Here is a 25,772-nt window from a genome sequence, read left to right as displayed (position 1 = left end):
AATTTAGGTTATACATCTCGATTAGGGAGTCCGTGAAATAATACGATTTTTTCAGTTCATACAGTCTTGGAAGCATGAAAACAATGGGCATCTATTTAATGATATTCTTTAGAATCTAAAAGCTTGTTCTATTTGTCTATGGGTAAATATAAAATGAGTCTTAAATGTGTGTACTTTATGGAGACTACTAAATAGTAACTTATACATTAGTTTGGCTGTAGCCAGGCGTTGGAATTCGTGCTATTCTCCTGAGCCCACTGATTGAGCTGGTTCTGCAGTTCATCGGGTCCCAGTCTGGATGGCAGCGATCTCTGGGACAATGGAGTACCAAAAATGCGCAGTCGATATAGCAGGTATTCGTACATCTCGAACTCATGGATCTTGACGTAGTGAAAGCTAATTCCCGACGTCGAGCCAGTTTCATTCACCTAAAAATCAATAAAGTTTATTAGGTATAGTTTTATTTCTTAATAAATATCACTTACTGGTTCGTAAAATGCCAGCTTGGGCAGCCAATTGTTGGTGGGAAAAGTGGGCAGCATGAACTTGAGAGACAAGGGCAGAAATCGATCCCGACCCTCCTCATCCCGCGAATCGCCGGCCACTACGCCCACATTCTGCAGGCAGAAGCCAATCTGCCTGTCCTCGGACATGTTGTTGATCGGACAGAACTGGCTGTTGTTGAAGGCGAAGAGATTGAGCCGACGCAGTGCATCCCGGCTCATCACATAGCCAGCTCCGCCGGACATGTAGCCCTGCGGAAAGGTGGTGCGGAAACGGTGGCCAAAGTAGAGCGCTGCCTCGGGATCGTAGGGATAGAGCAACCACCGCAGGTTTTCCATTATCACAAAGCTGAAATTGGGTTACAATGAGTAGGTGACTTTGGGATTTGCATATTTTCACTTACGTGTCATCATCCGCCTTGAGAAACCAGTCGTAGTCCTCGCCGTGGTTCTGGTACACATACTCCAGGGCTTTCCTCATTTTCAGATACAGGTTATTCCTTTCCTCGGGCACGCCCACATCGATGACGCCCAGCTCCCGATCCTCCTGGCTGCTGATGAAGATCAGCTTGTTGCAGCGCCTGCCCCACGTGCCCTTCACCCGCCTCACCCTGGTTTGGTGATTCTTTGGCAGGGTCAGCACCATGCAGAGCACCCGCGTCTCGTTGTGCAGCCAGAGGGCCAGCTCCTCCTCCGTCGCCAGCTGGGGCGTGGCGCCCTCCTCCAGCTGCATGATGGCCGTGCTCGCGAACTGACTGTCGGTCAGCTGGAAGTACTCCAGGAAATCCGTCAGCTGAATGCCCACGATGAGGCCCAGTGCCAGGCAGAGTATATTGCGGTACATGGCGAGAGTGGCAGCGAGTTCCTGGCTGCAACTAACCAGCTCCGGCTGGCATTTGGCGCTTCTTCTGCTGCGGGGAACTGGAGGGCACTGCAATGGAGCGCTTACAAAACGAGCCGGGGGCACAGCGAATGCATTTCGCGGTGTCGCTCATCGCCGCCAGCTGATCGTCGACTGCTCGATGGGCTCGCATCGCAAGCAGCTTAAAGAGTCTCCCCCGACAGAGAAAATGGGTTGGTAATTAAAGTCACTGGAAAAAAAACAATTTCATTTCATTTTCAAGAAAAATATATTTAAGTTAAGCATGTAAAAACTGCTCAGTTGATTATATGCAAACCTAATTTCCTTTGAAGAATAAAGAAAAATATTATACTATCATTTCAGTGCATCACCTTTAATAATGAATAGTTTGGCTAAGCAAGACATTAATTATTTTTATAGCTTCCTTCAGAACTGACAACTAAATAATCCGAAGGCTGTACGCCAAAACGATTAATCAAGACTTCCAATAGATTAGCAATATCGATGCCAACTTGCCGGTTGAGGTTTTGTTTCAAGTGCACCTCGCTCAGCCGGGCCAAAACGAGTTTTCAGTTTGGGCTTGTGATTGGCATTTGTAATGAGTCACACGTGGTGCGTTCGTCTTCGCCGCTCGTCTTTTTCAGCAAATCTTTCGAATAGGAAACCAAAACAAGACCCAAAGCGGATGCCAATTATCGACTGACTAGCCGCCGAATGGTTTCCCTTTCGTGGGCCCAGAGAATCCAGAGCATATATTTTTGGGGCCAACCGGTTTGGAGCCTCCTCTTGACCCACTACGGCGTAGATTAGCGCCTCTCGCCCACTGTGATTTAATCCGCGAACCGCTTTGCTTGTGGCAATGAAATCACTCGTTTATTTTATTGCTAGATAATGTTTCATTTCATTTCGATTGTTTATGATTTAGCTTTCCATGGTACATATCCGCTTGTTAAGTTTACTTAGTTTAACTGAATTCGTTTTAGTTTGTAGATTTACTTTAGCATGGTTTCTTTAGACTAAATGTGGACTAATTATTTCACTTCAGATTGTGTTTGTTAATCATTTCGCATTGTTAAACATCTAGTGTCTTGTTATTCTTTGCTGTTTGGCCATCGCCTTCCATCCACTAATCGTCTGGCCTTAGAAAACTTTCGTTTACAAAACTTGTAATATTAGTTTGTCAGCTGGCTAAGCGTACTTAGAGCAGCTCGATTAATCCGATTTCCTCCCCGATTACATGCTAATCCTCGTTATACGTTTAGTAAGTGCACTTGCCAATTTCTGTTTATCGGAGGAGCCTCTGGCCAGAGGCCGCAAAAAGTAGGAAAAGGTTGCGAAATAAACAAAAATTGTCCGGCAAACTTAATTACAACAATCGGGGCAATAATCCCTCTTCATGCCTGGCCATACGCCAAATGGATTATTACTTATGTTAGTTAGTTACACAGCCTTAGAAACTACTTAAAACTAAAACATACATAAATCGGGGACAAAAAAATATTACAAAAATTATCAAAAGATACAAAGAAAATTGTGTTTTTGGTTATAAAAGCAAAAATAGGACACAGAACGGTGCGTTTCAAGACCATCAGGCAGTTGGAGACTTACAAAAAAAATAAAAGGATACTTGGTTAAATATGATATAAATTCAGATATCGATTCCATTTCCACAACGGCTTTAAAACACACTTTTCAGTTTGGGCATAACAATAAGTGCTGGTAGGTAATTAAAAAAAATACAATCATTTTTGGAGTATTCCATAAATTACATAACAATGACAAAAAAAAAATATTTTTATATAAGCGAAAACTTTACAATTTTACGGCTTTAGTTCTATGCTACGTGTTTCATTCGTTTATGTTTGACATTCTAACTTCGCTTGCAAAAATATATATAAATGGTAATTCAACTTCATTCAATCATTTCATTTTTCTTTGCTTTGCGTGGTTTTTGTATAAATTGGATTTATAAATTTATATGTATTGTTTGTTTGTTTCCAGTTACATTTTACTGTTTATGGTTTTAGCTTGGCTACATGTATCAGTAATAATATTATTGTTTTTCAATATTCCTTTGCCTTTACATTTCTTTCCGTTTTGTGGTTGTATCATCTTTTTTTTGTTTTTGCGTATAGTTTTAGGAACCTATTTGTAACTAGCGAAACGCAGACGCGTACAAGTTTCTATAAAAATCCTATAATTTCGCTTAAAATTAGTTCATATATGTATAACATCAAAATATATATGTAGATTTATATTTATGGTTTCGCTTTTGAGTCCTATTCATAATATATGCGAAATATGCCAATGCATTCCACTATTATACGATTACCACAAGATTATTTGAAGACTTCAGCTTATTCCCTCACCAATAAAGACCGGGTTCTTAGATGCATTTCAGAATAACAATTCATTTGAGAACGATTACTCGTCGGTTGAATCAGCACGCACTTCAGTAATCTTTGAATATTTGTAAATGACCATTTAAAAATCATTTTGCTTTTACGGTGTTTGAAAATTGTAGTCATCAAACAAATGATAAGTAGTTATTATTCGTTAATTAATTGTATTATTCCCTTTTTGTTTAGCCACTGACAAGCTTTGACAAGTTATAATGTCTTATTACTCGAATTAACTTTTTTTTTGGTTTTTGAAATTTTTAGATGTTTTAACATTGGCACGATATCTATAAATAATATATACGCGTTTAGATTATATAGCTTAAGAAAATATATATGGGTGTATACGTTTGTAAGACATCTATTAACTAGTATGGTTGATTAGCTTTAGTTCGTACCCGATTACAAATAATTATTAATTCCTTTTAAATCTTTCGTTACAATCCCAACACATTTCTCTAACATGATGAAAAACTAAATGCTCTAGGTCTGAGGAAAGAAAGTTAAGAACTCGAATATCATGAAGGCAAACACATCGCATCTAAGCCGGGGACAATCCCCAAAAAAGTTTCTCTAACTATGAATAACAAGTTCCGTATATGTATATATGAATCTGCTTGCCTAACTGATTACTGATTACGTATAAAACTAAACAACATATAAAATAAATTACAAAATGAACGCGTTGTTAACTTATTTTGCTGCCTATATGCAATGCAATGTGCAGTAGTGGTCTAGCAAGTGGCCGTGAAGATAATGTGTTCAGCTCGTTACTTTCATGTTCAAACTTCCATCTACCTGAGCAAAAATTGTTAGTAAAGGAAGAAACTATTTGATTTGGTCTTCGAGACCATAACCAAAGTAATCCAATTTGGCTTGCAGACGCTGAGATGCTTGCGGCCATTGCTCTGACCACCACTGCCTGTATTTACTCTTTGTGTGGAAAACACCCTGGTTCTAAATGTATATTTTTCTTTAAAGCATATTCAAAGCATTCGATATATATATTGTTGCTGGGTTGGTTTGTTTAAATGCATGGTGCATGCCGCGAAACTGATCAACTACAATATATGATTATTTGTGTATATGTACAGCTCAAAGCGTTTGTCATAACATATCGCCAAAATTTCAAGGGACCGTAAGGGCGTTTCTAACATCCACTACTTCTAACATCTGGGAGAGCTTTTGTGCCACAGATATATGGGGGCTTCGCTACGCTGAAGGATTTTGTAAATTTAGCACTAAGTTATATGTTAATTTACTCGCTGTTTAGTTTACAGAGTTCTTTCGTTTCTCTTTGTACAAAGTTTTCGTTCCAACGAGTTTCTTTTGCTGCCTATTTCTCTACTCTAACTTAATTCTAGTCTAGCTTAGAGCTAATTTTCTTTCTCACACAATCGTACTCTAACACACGGTCATGCGCTTTGGACTTTGGGCTTAAATATATACCGCGCGAATATATCTAATTGTTAATTTGTTAATTTGTATATGTATATGCATATAAAACCAAACTCGCATTCTCGCTCACACGCACTGACACAAAAATATATGTAGTATATCGCTAGCACTTAAAGTTCTGATGTATTTTTACAACGCCCCGTTGTCGTTCCTCTTCACTTGTTATCCCCGGCATTCGATGACGAGGAGCTGCTGCCCACAATCCCACCCGATCCTCCGCCATTCTGCTGCTGGTTTTGCTGTTGCTGCGGTGGCAAAGTGTCTGAGCGGCGGTAGTACAGCAGGTAGGGCACACGAGGCGTGTGCGGCTGGAGAACGTGCTTCTCGCTGACCGGCTTCACCGAGCTGTCGTCGTAGCGCAGCCAGCTGCTGTAGCCCGTGTGGAACACGTCCGTGATGTAGTGGCCCTTCGAAGCCTCCTTGCCGTCGTGATAGACGACCGCAAACAGGCGATAGGCGCGCTGCTTCTGCGAGGTCTTCTTTGAGCCGAGGATTTCTGAAATGAAATGATAAATTAACATCGGCACGGTACTAAGCGATTGCATTGCAACATACTGGCATCGATCTTTAGTTCCACGGGGAACTCCACCTTCTTCAAAATCTTTGTGCACCCATCAGAGCGGTAGTCGAAGTACTTTAAATGCAATATCAGGACGACGGGCAGCTTCTCCAGCGTCATCTGCTGCCAGGCCACCACCTCCTGTTTGGTTTTGCTGCCTGTGACTCCCTCCAGCTGATCGCGACCCACTAGAATCTCCAGTGCCTCCTTCACAGATGCAGCTTTCTGTAAGCAGATATAACACATACGAATTAAAAAAGCTGATAAAGCCAAGATATTCTCTGTAACATAATGTATTAAATGTTTGTGTCCACTGTTAAAGAAAAACCATATTACATATGATTATCTCTATTAGAAAGCGGAGCACGTACATCGACCTCAACGTCTGGTGGCCGTCGCCAGAACGGAGACAACCACCCAACGCAAACGAGGCTGAGCGTTTCATCTTCCACGAACGTAACACAGACGCCGGCTGGGAAATGGTGCCGAAGTGTCTGTTGACTTGTCTGTGGTGATTAAATGATTTAATACCAATGAAGCCACGAAGAAGCCATAAAACATACAAACAAGAAGACTTGTACGTTTTAGGGATCTTAGGAACTAAATTCTATATCTAAGTTATTAAGGGTAAAAGGGTATTAAAATTAAAAGCCTACTTCGATGTTCAGTTGAAGCGTAAAGAAAGGCTGAATCACATCCGTGGAGTGTTCTCCTTCACGCTGCAGCCGGGAGCGCAGTTCTCCCCGGAAAATATCGCTTACGGGAGTGCGTCCGAAGTCGGTCTGGCGGGTCACACTGCCCTTGTTACGATTGTTGCAAATCATCTGGGGAGAAAAACATTCAATTAACTGAAATGACATCATAATAAAGCAATTAACTTGCCTGCCAAACATCGCCGCCATCCTCTGGTTCCGCGGGTTCCTGGCCATTTTGCTGGGGTGTGGGCTTATCAATTAGCTTAATCACCTGCAACACACCAAACAAAACAATGAGAAATATTCAAACGCAATATTTGCAAGTACACACCTCCAGCATCTCGTCGTTCAGCTTGTTAAGAACATAGCCCAAGAATTCTTCGGCGTCCTCCTGACGACCTTCCACGTGCTCCTCGCGGCTGTCGTTCCACAGCTTGTAGATCTCTGTGGGTTCGAAGGCCATGTCGCACTGCAAATCGGAGCCCACAAACTCGTCCTTGCCCTTGCTTTGGGCTCCCTTGTTGAGGTTGTTCAGACGCAGCCGGAGACCGCTGGGCAGCGATGAAAAGTTGGTCATAAAAGACATCCTGATGGCCATAAAAAACAGAACGTTATATAACGTAAACGGCAGTGTACTTTTATGTAAAAGAAGAAAGAGTAACAATAGTGTTTGTGCCGCACTTGGCGAAGGAATCCATTAAAAGTGAAATCCCCTGCCCAAAAGCGGAGCACGTGCACCAGCCCCAACGCTCAGCAGCTACCGCCAAAACGGAGGCAACCAAAGAACGTAGACGGGGCCGGTGGCATTTCATCTGCCACAAGCGTAACACAGACGCCGGCTGGCAATTGGTGCCGAAGTGTCTGTTGACTTGCCTGTGGCATGGCTTCGAATGATTTGATTGAGCTAAATATACGTTCAATTCTGGGGTTCGTTCTATAAACTTACATGGCGTTCACAGTGGGCGTTTTGACCTCGCTCAGGACAGCCGCCTGCTTGGGAATGGAGCGCAGCAGGTTGTAGAACGGCGAGCAGCCGAGCAGGGCCTGCAGGATCGAGTTGATGTAGCAGTAGTTTGACCTGTTGGTCAGTCCTCGCGGACGCAGGCTGATCGCCGCCAGATTGGTCTTGTGGCGCGTCAGGTACTCGGCGTACTTGTTGGTCCACTCATCCAGTTGCTGCTGCACCGGACGCGCGGGTTCCGCCTTCAGTGGTTTGACGGATGCCGAGGCGGGGCTGGGAGCAGGAACGGCCTGAGCGGATGCAGCCGAGTAGGAGAGTGTTCCTGGTGTGACCAGCGGAGCCGTGGGCGCGGGCACAGGTGCTGGCAACTGTGATTGCTGGTGAGCCGTGGGCAGGGGCACATTTTGAGGAGGCGACGCCAGCTGAGCAACTGGTGCGGCAGCTGCCACTTGAGCGGGCTGCGGAGGAGCCAATTGGAGCACGGGATGGGATGGCTGCTGCTGCTGGGCAATTTTGCTGGCCTCGTATGGTGCCACCTTGGCCACGGGTTTTTTGCTGGCAAACAGACTGGCCCACGACAGCTGCGAACTGTCGCTGCTGCTCTGCGAGGCTGGCGGCGCAGGTGGGGCAAGATTCAGCTGGGGCTGCGACGAGCTGGCTGACGAGCTGGTGGCCACCACGGAGCTCAGGACTACGGGCTCGTAGCTCTGATGCTTTTTGGAGGCATAGCTGCTATACGATTTGCTTGGGGCTGCTGCTGCTTGTGCTGCATGCTGCTGTGCTGCAGGCTGCTGTTGCTGCGTGGCAGCTACGTCTGGCGAGGCACCACTGTTGCCAGACTCCGGTTGAAATTGATTCGGGTTAGCCGTGATGCTGGCCGTTGAGGTAGTTGCTGTTGCGATTGCCACGGGTGCTGCAGCTGCAGCAGCTGCTGCTGCGGGTGCCGCCGCTGTCTGTTGGCTGTTCTTGCGCTCCAGCGTTGGCGCTGTGCTTGCCACCGGCGAGGAGGGCACCTTCATGGTGCCATAGTTGCGCACCTGAGGCTGGTTGTTGCTGCTGCTCGCGCTGCTGTTGCTGCTGCTTCCGCCGCTGTTGCTGTTGCTATTGTTGTTGTATGTGTTTTGAGTGTGGTAGTGTTGCTGCTGGTAATGCTGCTGGTTGGTGAACGTCTTTGTAGTGTGGCTGTAGTTGGTTTTGCCCGCCGGACCACTTGCAGCACCCACTGCCGGTCCATTGTTTACATTGTTGGGAGAAGCGGTGACCGAAACCGACTGTGTGGACTTTTTGTGCTGGGCGGAATTGGTCCAGGACATGGTCTTGGTGGTTTGGATGCCCGTGTCGCTGCTGCCGTGCTGGTGATGATGATGGTTGTACTCAGAGGAGTACTTGCGACGCACCTGTTGCTGCTGCGATTGATTGTATTGCTGCGAAGGCTTGCGCTGTTGCTGCGGTTGCTGCGTTTGCTGCTGCTGCGGCAAATGATGCTGATCATGGTAGCTAGTCTGCTGCGCAGGTGGTTGCTGCTGCTGTTGCTGTGGCGGCACCACCACCGGTGATGTTTGCTGCTGCTGATGTTGCTGCGAAGCTGACTGATGCTGCTGCTGTTGCTGCTGCTGCTGCTGCTGCGGTGGTGGCTGTTGCAGCTGCGGTGCCACTGTTGCTACCACCAGGTTTGGCACTTTTGTTGGCGGTTTTTCGGTTTGCTGCTGCTGCTCTTCTGCCTGCTGCTGTTGTGGTTGCTGATGATGATGCTGTTGCTGTTGCTGTTGCTGCTGCTGCAGTTGCTCCTGTTGCTGCTGGCGGAACTCTAACTCGATTTGCTGCTGCTTCTCGTTGGCCAACTTTTCATCCAAGGCCACCACCTCGTTGTTGTTCTTTGTCAAACTCTTGTCAACTGCAAAGAGCAAGAAAGTTGATTACAATCAATAAAAGCTTTTACACTGACCTTAAATGGCAATTTCCCAGCACCCGCTATTGAAATGTGAGAAGAAATTCAATTGCCGCATACAAACAAATTTACCAAATCAACATAATTGATGCCAATTGAAGCCAAATGCTTAGAACTTCAACGATCACTGACGGAATGTTTAGCTGTCTGCCTTTTAAGGGACTTTTGGGGAAGCCATAAACAATTAATGCTTAATTAAACCCCAAATTGATTGTTGTTATGCGAGGAACTGGCAATTTAACAAACAATATCCACTGCAAATACGGATAAGCCTGCTAATCTGTCTGCATATTTGTACACCCAGCGCAGATCCAAATATATATCTTTCTCTTTTCCGGCTCCACGGGGTTTTTATGGTTTCATCCACATATATGGATGGTCCAATAACTGCCGCCAGGCATTGTTGTTCTCATGCCCGCCTTTCTGCTTTATTTGCTCTGATACTGATAAGCGGGCCGGGCCATCGATTGCAGCTATCAGTGCAAATAGAAAACATAACTAATCCATGTCAAACTCAAGTAGGGAAAAAACAGTGGAGAGTGTCGGCGAGTGAGTAGACCCCATTTACCATTCGGCCATTCGGCGGACCAAATTGTTATTAAATCACTGGCGTATTGCCCTGTTGCTAGGTGTTTGAACTTCGCACTCGACCCTGATATGGGCCACCAGATAAACGGAGAAACGCCATGGCCAGCCGACTCGATAAGAGCCTTCTACACAGCGGAGCCGGAAAAAGGTTAAGTCAACACTGGCGGACGGCAGTCAACATCCATGTGATCTCCCATCCCATCCCATTCCAGATGCAGTTCAAACAGATCGCTCCCTAGTTTACACGAAGCGGATGGGAAAACATTCGAGTCGGGGTAAGGATTAATAGTGGGAAATGTAAACTACAGATATCGAGAGCTTATCATTGATATATCTCAATATATGCATGATCAATTCAGTTTGATCTTTTAGCTGCAATCAATCGCTCCCCTTATAAAAACTATGAGGAAATATGAAAATGTTTGATAAATTGTACAATGTTCTGTTTACTTCTGCGATCAGCTTACATACCTTGCCCGCTCTTTTCTCGACTCAAAATCCCGCATTAACTTTTTCAAGCACTAGAAATGTATGCCTCGATTGGATCTTAACTTCAAAGACAACTTTCCCAGGGCAACCTGTACTTGAGCTGCTATCATTATTATTTATATCTGCCTGTTGGCCATTTCGAACTTGCTAAAATGGGAATTAGCGATTGAGCACTAACCAAGTGCTCTTCAATTCAGAGTTTTGGCCATTGGCAGCCGGTGTTAGGCGCCCATTTATTATTGGAATTATTTCCATCATATGACAATGAGAATTTCGAGTGCGCTAATTAATTTCAATTAGCGAGCAACAAGCCGAGAACTAAGTGTGCGCGCGGTGTTGTTCAATAAATATAAATATAGGTGAAATCGAGCAAATCGAGTGCAAATATTGTATGGAAATGTGTGGAGATTAATGCATTCAAAATAGTTAAAGGGGGAGGTGGGGGGAAATCTGTGCCAGGGTGTCGGCTTGGGTGCAATAACAAGCGTGTCGCTTTGGAACGTGTTGCCATAACGATGCAATAGAGAGGGACGCACTGAGTGGGGATAGTGCGAGAGAGAGAGCGGCGATCCGCACTGTCACAAGGTTGGATGGATAATTACAGAGCTGAGTGCACAGGTAAATTGCAATGGGTTGTTTGACTGCAACAAAAGCAAACAGGGAAATTGTCAGGCACGAACCATATACAATATAATACTACGGCAGGCGGCGGGACTGTACTCAATTTCCATTTGTTATGCCATGTTCCATGTTCCATGTTCCATGTGATAAATGAAAAATCAACGGGGTCGGGGGTCGGTGCTCGCCAGAATGTCAATCCATTAGAAAACTGAAATACCCATCCGCTTTCGGTTTCATCTGGGCGCGTATAACAGTTTGTGCCCACCAAGCTTCATTAGTTCAAATGAATTTGTTTTCCATTCTCAAATTGCACTTGATCAGGCCACAAATATATGGATATTATGTATGTGGGTAAATATATTTTTGGGGAAAAGAAATCAGATTTCGTTCCCCCCAAACGAATATCGAACATAAACATCCAATGAAAATGGGTCAAACTCGGTTAAGTCACTGGCATTCCAGAAAGCCTCCCCCTTTTTCCACAATCCACAATTGTTGCTGTTATTGAACGCGCGATTTTATTCAATTTTTTATTAGCTAGCAACAGAAATCGGAGGAACCGGTGGCCGAGACCCGCTCTATGAGTAATTTATGCTCATTGAGCTTCGATTCGATCCGAGAGTAACCAATTGTAAGCACGATGTGGACGCCTTTTAATTGAGAGAATCGGCAAGAAAAACATATTTTCAGATACAGCAAAGTCACACCACAAACAAATTAACAAGATATAAATATAAAGTCATAAAGATATTATATTACCCGCACTTAGCAGCTTAATATGAAACGAAATCGAAATTTCAAAGCTTTACCATCTTCAAATATACATACAAAATAATCTGGGGCGTACAAAAGAAACAATGTAATTCTATCTCTATAAGAAGTTATTCATTCTGTTGATTAGTTCCTTTAATCAGCTGCCTGAGTCACAAACAAAAATGAAAACAAATCAAAGTGCGTGGCGACTAAAGTTTATTTTGGAGAACAAAGAAACCAGTATAAAGAATACTGCAGTGTATGCAATTATGGCACATATAGATAGCAAGAAAGTTTCTTTCTTGTGCTTGAATTATACAAACGCTGCACTTCTTCGATATTCATGCATTTATACATGCCCACAATATCGAATGTGCCTTTACTAATTTATTTATTTCTTATAAAATGTATGCACCATACACAGATTTCGCCATCAAAACATGTAATTTATCTATTTTCCCTTTAAGGAAAACGCATACAAAAGAGAGAAAAGGATACTTTTCCATTTTCCAGCCCACGCGTCGTATGCGTAACGTGAGTCGCACACATTCGCACGCCCTCAATATGGATTCAACTGACCCGCATGCATTCCCATAATGAAGCGTGTTCCCAGCACTTTAACTGCCGCTACCCCATTGAAATTGATAAGTAATCTAAAGCGTTGGATGATGGTCCGTATCATAACGGACACGGAGCACTATAGAATACTCCGAAGAATGAGCACAGTTTCCATCGCTTGGCAACAGGGCCAAAAACGAATTGTTGCAGGCAACTCAATTGAATTCATTTGTGTCAATCTACAATAAGTAACAGCCGAAGCGAAGAAGACAGACAGGCGGCTGCCTTAGTGCTTAGAACAATAAGTGAAATTGAATGCGAACGAAAATTGCATAATTCCATGAGCCACGCGACCTTCGTCGCAGAAGAAAAACAAAAAACAAACAAACTATAAAGTTTTTGGTGCGGATAGAGCAAAGGGGTTAGTCGTGGTGCCGCCACCTTATCGCCTAGTTATTTACAAGCTGTTGACGGTTTATTTCGATGTGGCTTTAAAGCATCAACTGATAGGCATCGATGGTGCGACGACGAGCCACAGAAGTTGAGGTGAACTGACAGCCGTGGAACACAAGGACACGCGCTGAAATGTATCCTGTACCCACCGCCCACCGCCCACACACGCCCACATTAACATATAAATGCGAGTAGCAGATTAAGAAGGAGAGTAACCCGTACATACAGTAGAACTCTAGGCAGAAGACCAAGCACTTCACGAGATGAAGTGAAACGTCCTGACTTAACTGAAACAAGGACTTGTCTTGGCATTGGGAGTTCGGCATATCAAAGTCTCCCTAAGCGAATGCTTTTCCACAAGTCGGATTGATTATGGCCCAAGTTCGACTGTAGATGCCAGATAGGCAATGTATCTGACAGATACTGAGGCCAGGCTCATCGGCAAAACGGGCGTTGCATACCAAGCAACGCAACAAGTTGAACGGGCACAAAAAACAGCAAGGTAAAACAGTCGAAGCAACAAACTGCGTCATATTGAAAACACAATATTCTACAAGCTGTATTTTCGTATCTGTCGCCGTGTATCTGTATCTGTATCTGAATCGGGGCAATGGCAGTGGCAAGGAAAGCGTTGTCAGCGTAAAAAAAAGAAAACGCTTAGCAGCCAAACAAAGCGAGAAAAGCATTGACTGCACAACACGGCGTATGCGCAATTTTCATTTTCATTAACAAAGAACTGGCATGGGAACTAGGAAGAAAGGGGGTGGTGGTGGTGGTGGACATGAAGGGGTGCTCTTAATGGGGTGCTGCGTGGAAGGTGGGGTATGGGGTGGCAATAATTGAAGAGTCATCACTGGTTCATTCAACCTTTTGGCAACGAGGAAATAAAGAACCGAGGAAAGCTCTTGGCCAGCTGGAGAAATCTTTTTGTGTTCTTGTCTCTGCAAAGCTCTGTTCGCTCGGCAAAAGATGAATAGTTCAAGGATAGTCTATTCATTACACAAAGTGAACATCTGTGACAGTGGGAAAAACAATTTGCGCTCGTAAAATGGAAAGCAGAATGTCTCTTTTATCAAACTTGTCACTTTTACTCAAGTAATGAAAAGTGATGATTTTAGATTGAACATAGTATAAACTTAAATCCCATGGTATTTCGTATTACTTTAACTAGTTTTTCTTAGTGCATTGCCCTATTGCACCCACATTTCTCTCGCTTGCATTTGATTTTTTGGCACAGAATTCTGCTTTAAATGGGGCAGCTAATTCACAAAGACACCTGGTGCAAACGGCCACCAATTCACCCAACTCATTTAGACCCCTGAAACTTGAAAACTTTGGATATCGGGTGTCCAGTTTTCCAAAGGACACGAGTACGTTGCATTTTGCGGCACATGCAACTTTAATAGGAGGAAATCTAACCGCGCACATTGCGGTATAACAGTTTTGCTACGATTACCGGATTACATTTCAGTTTCAGTTAGGTTAAGTGTGATTTGCAGGCAGCACACACAGAGATTGTTGGCCAAGATTGGAGGCGTTGGCCATTTGTGTTCCCACGTAATGCGTTAATAACAGGGCAGCAAATCGAGTTAGCGATTCGGAACACAAATAACACAAGAAGGAATCGTGGGAAGAGCCAAAGTGGCGCCCTCTGGCGTTGACCCATAATATCGGAGGGGTTTCGTTTTCCTTCCATGCGAGCGTGTGTTTGACATGGAATTTTTATGAATGACATTGACCAACCACCCAAGTAGAAGAAGAAGAAGAACGGCACACATCCCCACGAAGGTAAGAGAGCGCCAAAGAGAACGAAATAAATCTCTTTCGGTGCCTAACCGCACCGCAACAACTACGACGAAAAAGTGCTAACCAAGCCGAAAAAAACTGTTATAAACCAGAAGACGAAAAAGCACATTTTTACGATTTTACGACCTGGCAACAGTCGAAAAAGTTGATAAACAAAATAACTAGAAATATCTCAAAAGGCCTTCTTATCAGCTGCGTGTCGAATGCATTTTATTATTTAGGTGAGCCAACTGTAAAGATAATGCGCGGATTATACAATGGTCGGCGCCTAAAAGGCGGCAGACAAAAGTAACACCTTCGCCCAAACACGCACTTAGAGGGACAGTAGAGCTCCACTAAATTGAACTTACAGTTTGGAAGTTGTACTGTTATTACTAATTATTATTTAATACCCATATTGATACTTTGTCTTGATACTTTTAATGTGGTAGTATCTAATGTAAAAGAAACACAAAAGTGTCTTTAAGAAAGTTCAATTGCCCTGCAAGATGTCCTGTAAAAATGAGCGTAGCTTCTGGAAAGTAAAAGTTAACCTTTAACCTAAATCGGCAGTAAAGAGCAACAGTTTCGGCGCTCTTTGTCATAGGAACGTTGTGCAGTATAACAGTTCTAACAATTGCTGTGGCCATGTGGCGAAAGGCGGTTACCGGTTTTTCAGGCATTACCTATTCAAATCAAATCAAAGAAAAGCAAAGACGTAAAAAAAAGAAGGGAGAAAGACAAAAAGACAACCCTTGGGCAAACAAAGAGGGGTTGTTTGTCTTGGCTCGCCTCTCTCTCTCTCTGTCTCTCTCGCTGCCGCTCTCGCTGCGATTTGTTTTTGTTTCAATCAGCTGTTTTTTGGGGGGCGAGAGAGCGCGAGTGGAGCTTGCGCTCTGTGAGCTTGAACTTCAAATGCAACAAAACGGGCGAGAGAGCGCGAAGGAGAGCGGGCGAGTGTTTTTACAGAAACTTAGAATTTGTCTTTGTATATCGTATAACAGTCAGTCGCTTTTTGCTGCCGTTACGAGGAATTTTCATTTTCATTTCGCAGCGGACGGCGCAGCAGTTCAGAACAAAACTCGGGGAATTCAAAATCGGAGATTGTTATTTTTCGCCAGATTCGCAAAAAGCAAATGAAAATGTCGCCAAATTGCAACTGCAGCTAAAAGTTATCGAGTAGTGTGCGTGTGTGCCGCCGAGTGTGTGTGTGTGGTGTGCGCTTTTTATCGATCACACTCCGCTCTTCTTCCTTCTCCTTTCTACCCTACCACCCCTCCCCTTCGCTGACACTCTGCCACGCTCTCCAATCGAATTTCAAAGCTGAAAATCGGAAAATTATACAATTGCATTCGCAAATTACGACGCACACACGTACGTACGTACAGCACCCCCAAAAAAAAGCTGAGGAAATCACAGAAACGCAAAATCAAAGTCAAAGAAAAATCAAAGCGAAAAACCAGCGAAAATCGGGCAAATTTAAGGAAAACAAACATTTTCTAGTGACCTCAGCTGCAGCTGCAAGTGCAAGTTAAAAATACACAAACAAAGCGGAAATAGGCGAAAAAAAGGCACAAAAAAACCGCAAGGAAAACAGTAACGGTTAAACAGAAACCAGCACAAAACAAAGTCAAACAGTCCAACTACTGGAGCTGAAATATTCACGAACCAGGCTAAAAGGCAGTCGTCGTCTAATATTTGCTTAAATACAGGCAGGCAGCCCACGCCTTTTATCGCTAGTGAATTTATAAATTTATCAAACTAAACGAAAACAAAAACTCAATAACAATTGACACACACACACACACAAAAGACACACAACTGCAGTGGGAGAGCAACAAAAAGCGAGCGAGCGAGCTTGCAAAGAGCGAGAGTGAAGAGATAAACTGGGGCTCTCTCCTTCGCATTTGGCATTCGCACGCGGGCAGCGACGCCAAGCGGACGTTCCTCCTCCTCCTCCTTCTGCACCCTTCGCACTTCGCACTTTCTAGTCCACACTTTCAACTTCACCAAAACCGCGTGTGTGCCCAGGAGCCCTAACCCTTCCACTTCCACATCGCCGCCCCACCACCATGGTGGATACTAACAGTTCAAATCCCGGCATCGTGGGCGGCAACTCCGCCTCGTCCGCCAGGCTGCGGAGATTCGAGCGGACGGACAGTGAGCTGGCCTGCGAGGAGGCGGCCAGGCTGACGGCGGAACAGAGTCCGGAGGACGAGGACAACCAGGACAACGACGAGGATGACGACGACGAGGAGAGCGTCTACGGCGAACTGCCGCCTCCGCCGGACGGAGGATACGGCTGGGTCATCTGCTTCGCCAGCTTCATGTGCAACATGATCGTGGACGGCATCGCCTACACGTTCGGCATCTTCCTGCAGGAGTTCGTGGCCTACTTCCACGAGGGCAAGGGCACGGTGGCCTGGGTGGGCAGTCTCCTGTCCGGAGTCTACCTCAGCGCCGGACCCATCGTTTCCGCTCTGGCCAACAAGTACGGCTGTCGAGCTGTCTGCATAGCCGGCAGCATAATCGCGTGCATAGCCTTCGTCCTGAGTACCTTCAGTACCAACGTGAGCATGCTGATGGCCACCTACGGCTTCATGGGAGGATTCGGGTTCGGCATGATCTATCTGCCGGCTGTTGTGGCCGTGGGCTACTACTTCGAAACCAAGCGGAGTCTGGCCACCGGAATCGCGGTCTGCGGCTCTGGCTTTGGCACCTTCGCCTTTGCCCCGCTGGCCACCTATCTGCTGGAGGAGTACGGCTGGAAGAACGCCCTGCTCATCTTCGCTGGCCTGATCCTCAACTGCGCCATCTTCGGAGCCATGATGCGGCCCCTGACCTACCCGAAAAAGAAGAAGCAGAAGCCCTTGATGCAGCGGATGTACGAGGAGAAGCAGCTGCAGCTGGAAAGGGGCTCCTTTGCGGGCTCCCACTTCATGGTGCAGCTACCCGATGGAACCATCGAGCGCAAGCTGAAGATGCCACTCAATGCGGATCCCGGCGTGCATTCCAGCCTGAATCTGGAGCTGCTGGCCCAGCAGGCAGGCGGCGGAGGTCTGCATCCCGTCTCCACCCTGCCCACCATCACGGAGTCCAAAGTGGTGGATGTTCATCGACAGAACGGCGCACAATCTCCACCAAATGGCGACAGCAATGGCCAGTTATCCGCTCGATCCGCCGCAGGAGCCGTCGGCCGTCGTCCCCACAGGAACTCCGAATCGGAGAACAGTCCGTACCACTCGCAGGATGCCATGACGCGGAACGCATCGCAGCCCGCCTTCCTGGCCGGAGATCATCAGAGTCTGCCCAAAAACGGATCCGTGCCGGCATTCAACACGCGGGTGAGGAAAACCTCCGCCTCGGAGCGCTTCCAGCCCTCGCTGGCCGCCATCCGGGCATCTTCTCGCGGAGATTTGGAGGCAGGAGGTGGCGGTGACTTCGCCTCCTCCAAGTTGTCGCTGTCCCAAAGGCAGGGTGGCAGTCAAACTGGCAGCAGCGGCAGGATGGTGCGACCCATGTCCCGCAAGGATATCTTCTACTCGGGATCCGTGACGAACCTGCCGCAATATCAATCCCAGAAGTCGCTGGCCAACTACAGGAACTCGGTGCTGTCGCTGACCAAGTACGAGAAGAGCATGCAGAGCGTGGCCAAACTGGATCCCTTGGCCGAGGCCGAGAAGCACCGCGAGGAGTACGACCTGTGCCCCTGCCTGGGCATTCCCGATTCCGTGAAGTCCGTGGTGAACACCATGCTGGATGTGAGCCTGCTGAAGGATCCCGTCTTCATGCTAATCGGAGTCTCGAATATTTTCGGCATGGCCGGTCTGTACGTGCCCTTCGTCTACCTGGTCGATGCGGCCAAGGAGCACAACATAGCCAAGAACGATGCCGCCATGCTGCTGTCCATCATTGGCATCACCAACACCGTGGGCCGTGTCTTCTGCGGATGGGTGGCGGACCTGCCGCAAGTGAACTCGCTGCTGCTCAACAACTGCTGCCTCCTGGTGTCCACCATAGCCGTGACTTTGACCCCATTGTGCTACAGCTACACGGCCTACATAACCATGTCCATATTCTTCGGACTGGCCATCTCGGGCTACATCTCGCTGACGTCAATTATCCTGGTCGACCTGCTCGGCCTGGACAAGCTAACAAATGCCTTCGGACTGCTGATCCTGTTCAGAGGATTTGCCGCCTTGATCGGAACGCCCTTGGCGGGTGCCATCTACGACATGACGCACACCTACGACCTGCCCTTCTACATGGCCGGTGCCCTGTTCGGCATCTCCACGATAACCAGTTTCCTGGCGCCCTGCCTGAAGAGATGCAGTCCGTCCGAGGAGACGCCCGTGCATGTGGAAACGCTCACGCCCATCGACGAGGAGCAGGGCGAGGATGCCGAGGACGACGAGGATCAGCCCATCACCATAGTGCCCAAGATCATCAAGACACTGGCGAGTCCGCAGCAGGAAGAGGGACATCCGCAGTTCCCCCCAAAGACGAGCGAATCGAAGCTCTAAGGCTACGAAGCGATTCGATCGGTTGGAAACGAGAGAGAGGATTGAATTTACAGGGGGCAGTGGCAGTGCGGAGCTCAAGAGGATCCGGTGAGATATTTTTCTATTTACTTATACAGCAGAGGAGAAGGAGAAGAAGCAGGAGGAGGAGATCAGAGATCAGAGATCGAGCACACCTATATACAAAGTGGAGAAGACGGATGGATATATATAGCCGGTCCCACAACACATATATATATATACATATATATATATATACCTTTAAGCCTACAGCAACAGCGGAGGAGGATGTCGTGCGGAAAATGCACTTTTCCACTTTTCCAACGGGAGAACTCAGCTTAGCTTGCGATAAGATATAGAGAAACCTTCGGCTATATATATAAAGTTATACTACGCTCATAAATTACCGATCGAAAACTGATACCGATCGCTGGTAGATTGCAACTGTTATACAGCAACCACAAAATATTGTAAAGTAAATTCTATTATTATTATTTGTTTGTTAAACCCTACGATTACTATAATTATCATTATGACTACTATTAAAGATTATTGTGTACTTCTAATAGTTGTTGGCGAGGCGTTATAAATGTGTCATACCGTAGCGAAATAGCGTTATAGCCATGTAGCGATATATAGCATGTGTGTAAACTAAAGTGTAGCTAAGTGTAGATGTGGCCCGATTAACTTAAGCGATTAAGCGCCAGCAGCAGCAACTATTTCGGGAAATAATAAATTGTATATTTTTTAAGAAAGAGCGCTACATGGCAAAACTCAAAGGCGAGAACACAAAGGAACCGGAAATATGAACTAAAATTGTTTTCAATTTTACACTAATCGTTTAGGTGGCAAACTCAAATACAAATTTACGGCTCTTTTTGTAAGTTACTAACTACTACCAGTAAACTAAAGTCCAGCAACAGAAAAAACCAAGAGTAAATGATGATTTTTAAGGCTTGTGTGTGTCCGTTGTTTTAAACTATCCAAACATAAAACATATAGCCTAGTAGCTACGAACCATAAGCAATACGGCAAGTGCAGTTCTATACAAACGAAATTGTTCACGCGGCTAAAACCAATTAAACCAACTAACAGTATAATATGTACCACAAACAATATTCTAAATCTGTTTTACGCATAAGAACGGGGCAACAAACAAGCGGTGAGCGAGTGGCAAACACATCAATGTAACATTTAGAACAATAAGTGTTGAAGGAATGAGAAAAGCAGCCAGAAGAATAGTAATAAAAGATATTGCCATACATTTTAAAAACCGTCGAAACCAAAGCGTTTTTGTATCTCTGAATATGGGTATCTGGGGGATGTGGATTATGGATTGTGCTTCTCTGAACACAACAAACACGGACTCCATGGACTGCGCTCTATGTGAGCAAGTGTAAGCACTTGTATCAAGTGGTAACTCGTGAAAGCTTTAGCACAATTATAATCTCACCGCTCTAAAAGCCATCGATCAAAAGTTCGCCTTGGACTCAAACTAAGGCGTTTATCAGGGAATGTTAAATGTGAAACCCCCTTCGATGTCGCGGAAAATCAGATCACGACGAGCTTACTCGTAAAACCCTCGCCCCAAATGATTAGCCTAATCAATTTGCCACGGAGAGTTATGGCTGCAGGGGAATATTGGGAATGCTATAGTGTTTATCATTCTAGTCAGTGGACAAACACTTGGCGATATCGCCATACGAAAGCCGTCTGCAGCGCCAAGTGCTTCGAAAACAGCCGTAAAGTAAAACCTCTCGACTAGATGGAGCTCGTTGAACCAACGTAGATACAGATACGGCTATGGACACAACTGGAACCCAATCAGTTGGCAAGACCTTCTCCACTTCGTGTGAGATTCTCATGTGCATTCAAACACGAGAGGTAATAAAAAATAACCAATTAAATATCGCTAAAATAACTATAAATCAATCAAAATCTCGCAATCTGCTGTGTTGATAATCAATTAGGTAATCCTTGCACCTATCTGCAACTCTGTTTCCACTTCAGTCCAAGATAGCAATTATTAACATATCGATCAAGTTTTATACAATACTTCAACTGAATTGGAGCTTAAGTCCAACCGAATAAATTACCCAACATCTCCTCCGTCCACTTGGCTCTTGGTTCAGCAATTAGGCAAATAGAAGACGCCGTGTCAACAGGCTAAGATGAATCCCCTGCATGGGCACCCGAACCACTCAATTACGATTAGAATACGAGTGGCGACTGGTGGGAGGCGTCCACCCGGCATTTTCACTCGGAATCAGCCGCCCATTCGATTGATAAGCGTGAACAATGCACACAACACAACAAGCAGGCAAACAAAATAATAACAAAGAACTGGACGGAAGCGACTTGTGCTGCTGATTAGAGAGTGGGTTGCTGGGTGATTCAGTGGGCGAGTGTGTGGTGGTCAACAAGCTCAGCACCTGTTGGTAGATAAATACCAAGCCCAAACCCAGAGCAATAGAGCAGCCGTAAACAATGGAAGGCCTGGCAACAAGCAGTCCGAATAATTAAGGCCCAGAAACTGTGGCAAAATGTGCTCACATCGTATATGTCATTTGACACCTCCGAAGAGGGTGAGCCAAGTGGAGAGAATATAGTAAATGGAAGCGTGGAAGCGGCAAAGCAAGCGAAAACTGCATAGGAACACGAATTCCAAATACAACATAGAAAATGCCATTAAGTAGGCGCACAGTAACACGAACCGCAGATACTCTGTGCAAAAGTCGGGTTAAAAGTCCACAAAATGCTCTCGCTGCCTTAATCGCTGAGCTTGCTTCAAAACAATAACAAGATAAATGCATAAATATTCTATAATTCTGATTATATGTGCTGCTATTGTAAATTATGGGCATGCATACCCAGAAGAAGAGAGGAAAACACAGCATACTTCTGAATCGGTAACAATTAAGAATTAGTTGACAACGAAATCACATAACAATAAGTTACTAAAGTAACAATGAGAACAGTGAGGAGTGGGAAAATTCATTGACCCACAACGAGGAGATAATAGCTATGACTCGGCCAGTGTACAATATACATTTTCAACTGCTGTGAAAGGTCTTAGTTTTCATTCAATGATTAATTATTCGCTATCAACCAACATCGGATGAAACAAGATTACGAACGTTCGCAATGGAAAATGGGAAATTAGACAAAGTGCAACTCAGCTCGCATTATGAATTCCAATTCCCAAGTGAATCACTAATCAATATTGAGCACTAGCACTCACCCGCTTGCTCCTGATGTGGTTGTTGCTGCTGCTGCTGTTGCTGTTGCGGAGTGGGTGTTGGTGGCTGCGGAGGTTGGGCCTGAACCAACTGGGCCGGCTGTTCGATTAGCATGGGCGATGTTTGCTGCAAAATGTGATGCGGCGGCGGCAGCAGTGCAGGCTGGACTCCATCCGGTGGCAGGGGCATGGCAGCAGTCCAGGCCACAGGAATAGCGCCTGGTGGCGGAGCTCCGCACTCGGCGAGCTCATCCTCGTACTGCTAACGACAAGAAAGATTTAATATTGCGATTGTCTGCAGCTTCTCTTTATGCCAGGCGCACTTACCTGCGGCAGCGGACCCGCTCCTGGATGGATGGGCTGCAGAGCGGCCATCTGACCATCGTCGTAGATCTGCATCACGCCCATTTGGTGCTGCATCTCGTGCATCTGCGGATCGTAGATGGGGTAGTTCGGACTGAGCATGCTCGACGTCTCCGAGGAGGGCAGGGATGAGCTGTTGTGGTTGAGCTCATCGGCTACACCGACGGCACCTCCATTGGGATGTACAGCCACCTGTTGCTGCTGCTGCTGAAGCACTTCGAAGTCCTCTGCGTACATGGGGCCCTGGTGCCAGATGGGGGTCATTCCGCCGTCCGGCTGAGCGCCACGTTCATCCACTCCCGGCTGGCCAGCGTCTTCGGGCACATACTGGTACTCGGCCGGATGCATCATGGGGTAGATGTACCCACCGTGATTGAACCACGCAGGATTATACATAACCGGTCCCGAGATGAAGAGCGGCGTACCGGTGGCCTGCTGGGCAGCAGTGGCATTGGGGGGAGGCTGCAGATTCGCGTGCTGCGGTGCGAAGTAGGGAGAGGGATACGGCCCGTAGGCGTATGTAGGCGGCGCAGCGGCGTAGTACTGCTGTAGGTGCTGCATATGCGCCTCCGGCGGCGCCAATTGCTGACTCATCTGATCCGGCTGAAGTTGCAGCCCGGGATTGGCTCCGTCCGGCGGTGGCATTTGCTGCTGCGGCGGAAGGGTGATCAATTGCTGCTGCTGCTGCTGGAGGTGACGTGGCCCATGGTAGTCATTGCGTCGCGGTCCGCCTCCACGGGGACGACCGCGTTCTCGCGTGCGTCCACCACCCATTCTAGGAACATGGGGATTCGGAGAGCCGCCCTGGGGCGCCAAATTGATGGGCACAGGCTGCAGGTGCGGCATCACCGTGTTGCCCTGGATGGGATAACAAATTAGAAAGTCAGTAGTGTTGATGATACTAGCTTAGTGATTAGCGAAATGATAGAACAAAGGCATATAGATCCCGTTCTGCTGCACCCACCTGCTCCTGGGGCATGTCGCCGTGTCCAATGTAGTGATGCTGACCTCCAGGCGGCATATAAGCCGGAACCCCGTGCGGCCAGCCATGCAGGTTCACATTGGCAGTGACGTTGTTCACGTAGACGTGGTTGCTGGGCATCGGAGCGGGGATCATCGCCGGGTAGTGGGCTCCGGCGTGGGGGTGTCCACCGTGGGCGGACATGTAGACGGGTGGATTGTACACTGGCTGTCCGGTCGGAGTGAATGCCTGGACGGGGGTCATCAAATTGTTGTTCCCGGATGGTGAGACCAGGTTGTTGTTATTGTTGTTGTTGTTCACATTATTGCTGGGTCCGCTGCTCACGCCAGACGGCTGGGGTGTCGAGGGCGTGGAGATGGGCGTGGCTGCTCCTCCGCCTGCCGCGCCGGAGGATCCCGCCGTCGTGGAAGCCGACGTCGACGTGGACGCCATGGCTTTGAAGCCAAAAGTGAGAGACTTGGCTCAGATCCCGTTTGGATGTACTTGCGGACGTAGACGAATCTCAAGAGTCGCAGCAGGCGCCAAACATTGAAATTGGTTTTTGCTGTGCGGGAAGAAAGCGCATACGAAGTGATTAGTATTACATTCAGGAAGATAATTATATAAGACCGGGCAATCAATATTCATTAAGTGCCGCCTAGTTAAATATATTAATAAAAATTATGAGGGTATGAGGGTAAGAATTCAAAACAATTTCTATTGACGAGACCAACTGTTGATCACCATGGGTGATTTTACAAAATGCAAACTGTAAGCTTAGATATAAAAGATCGATCAATAGAGAATCCTTAATTATAATACTAACGTATGTAGTCAAAGCGCACAATTTCATTCTATTTTTCGCGACACAGGTTAAATTCTAATTAAATGCGATTTTCAATTCACGCCACTCCGCGTGCCGCAGTCAGAAAAGCGATCTGGCAACGCCTCACAGCTGTCGGTGTAATAGGAAAATCAAATAAACAAAGCGAGGGAGACGTACTATCCCAATAGGGTGTAAAGGGGGATTATCGAAAAAGTAGGCGCATTAAAAAACCATGTTTATCAAACAAAACTAACTGCAGGCCATTAAAGTTCCCATTTTCTGGACAATTTTGTGGTGCCACACGCCGCCCGCTAGAGATGAGTAATTGCAACGATTCGCCGGCTCACGTAAATATCGGTCACGAATGTAACAGGTTCAAAGGGCTTTTTTAATGTGTTTTTCTGGCTTAAAAGTTGGTCATGGAAAGTGAAATGGCTTGGGCACAGAAACTGGCCGTTCATCTTAGCAACTGCGTAGCACTTCTAAGCATTTAACAGGCATTTCTTGCTGTTCTTGGGCAGTACAAAAATTACTCATCTCTGCCGAACACAACACACACACCAGCGCGCACGCACTCACACACACGCACACACGGAGGCAGGGCAAATAAAAGAAATTGGAAAATAACGTTTGCTGGAAGCGAAAAGTCCATAAATCCCTAGAACTTTGCAATTTTACTGCCCGACTTTGTGCTCCAAGGTTTATGTAAATGGAGTTTGCCGGTGTTTGCTGGTATTTTCGGTCTAGTTTCAGGGGCGGTGAGGCGGGTGTATCGAACGTACCTTTTGTTGAGTGGCCAATTGAGATCAATTTTGCAATTTGATCATATTTTATGCGTGCGGCAATCTCTCTCTTCTGCTCGCTCCGCTCGCTCTCTCCTGCTCTCTCTCTTTCTCCGCGGTGCCACGATAATTCCGCAACTTTTTACACGCTGCTGCTCCAAATTCTGCTGCTTTTGCTGCCACAAATTAACACTGAAGCGGGCCGTTGCGCGGGGTCACAGGTCACGGGGCACGGGCGAGAGGTCACCGGTTAACACGGCACTCGGCGATCCCTTTTTTGCTGCGGGCCACAAACGTTTTATTGTTCTTTATTTTTCGGCCGAAAAACCTTCCTGCTGCCAGGGTTGTCGCTCATCGATGACAGTGCGATAATCGGCGGCGCGTGCTATCGATGGCCAGGGTGGCCACCCGCGGCGCCATCAAGTGCAGACTGTGGCAACGCTGTGAAAA

The 25,772-nt window shown here is 46.3% G+C and overlaps 3 protein-coding genes across 5 annotated transcripts; 1 reads left to right on the top strand and 2 right to left on the bottom strand.

The window, feature by feature from the left end:
* Positions 1 to 107: 107 nt before the first annotated feature.
* LOC120449513 (glycoprotein-N-acetylgalactosamine 3-beta-galactosyltransferase 1) lies at positions 108 to 1,677 on the bottom strand. Its single transcript, XM_039632018.2, has 3 exons — positions 908 to 1,677; positions 486 to 852; positions 108 to 428 (listed from the first exon to the last, which is right to left on the bottom strand). The coding sequence occupies exons 1-3, from the start codon at positions 1,345 to 1,347 to the stop codon at positions 207 to 209; spliced, it is 1,029 nt and encodes a 342-aa protein (XP_039487952.1). The 5' UTR covers positions 1,348 to 1,677; the 3' UTR covers positions 108 to 206.
* A 2,305-nt stretch (positions 1,678 to 3,982) lies between these two features.
* LOC120449511 (chromatin modification-related protein eaf-1) lies at positions 3,983 to 25,688 on the bottom strand. Of its 3 annotated transcripts, none has more exons than XM_039632014.1 (10): positions 25,323 to 25,688; positions 23,718 to 24,279; positions 22,718 to 23,611; positions 22,394 to 22,652; positions 7,423 to 9,331; positions 6,808 to 7,063; positions 6,664 to 6,747; positions 6,438 to 6,605; positions 5,778 to 6,006; positions 3,983 to 5,718 (listed from the first exon to the last, which is right to left on the bottom strand). In XM_039632014.1, exons 2-10 carry the CDS (start codon positions 24,165 to 24,167, stop codon positions 5,378 to 5,380), a joined length of 4,590 nt encoding a protein of 1,529 aa, XP_039487948.1. In that variant the 5' UTR covers positions 24,168 to 24,279; positions 25,323 to 25,688; the 3' UTR covers positions 3,983 to 5,377. The 3 variants fall into 3 exon arrangements, with proteins under 3 accessions (XP_039487948.1, XP_039487950.1, XP_039487949.1); XM_039632016.1 differs by having other exon boundaries at positions 22,394 to 22,649; XM_039632015.1 differs by lacking the exon at positions 25,323 to 25,688 and adding an exon at positions 24,541 to 24,643.
* LOC120449512 (monocarboxylate transporter 12) lies at positions 15,673 to 20,434 on the top strand. Its single transcript, XM_039632017.2, has one exon. It carries the CDS (start codon positions 16,705 to 16,707, stop codon positions 19,153 to 19,155), a length of 2,451 nt encoding a protein of 816 aa, XP_039487951.1. The 5' UTR covers positions 15,673 to 16,704; the 3' UTR covers positions 19,156 to 20,434.
* Positions 25,689 to 25,772: the final 84 nt, after the last annotated feature.

Source organism: Drosophila santomea, chromosome 3L (assembly GCF_016746245.2).
Source record: "Drosophila santomea strain STO CAGO 1482 chromosome 3L, Prin_Dsan_1.1, whole genome shotgun sequence".
In the NCBI taxonomy this organism is placed as follows: Eukaryota; Metazoa; Arthropoda; class Insecta; order Diptera; family Drosophilidae; genus Drosophila; species Drosophila santomea.
The sequence above is the reverse complement of the archived record's forward strand: the minus strand, read 5'-3'. Positions and strand labels throughout refer to the sequence as shown.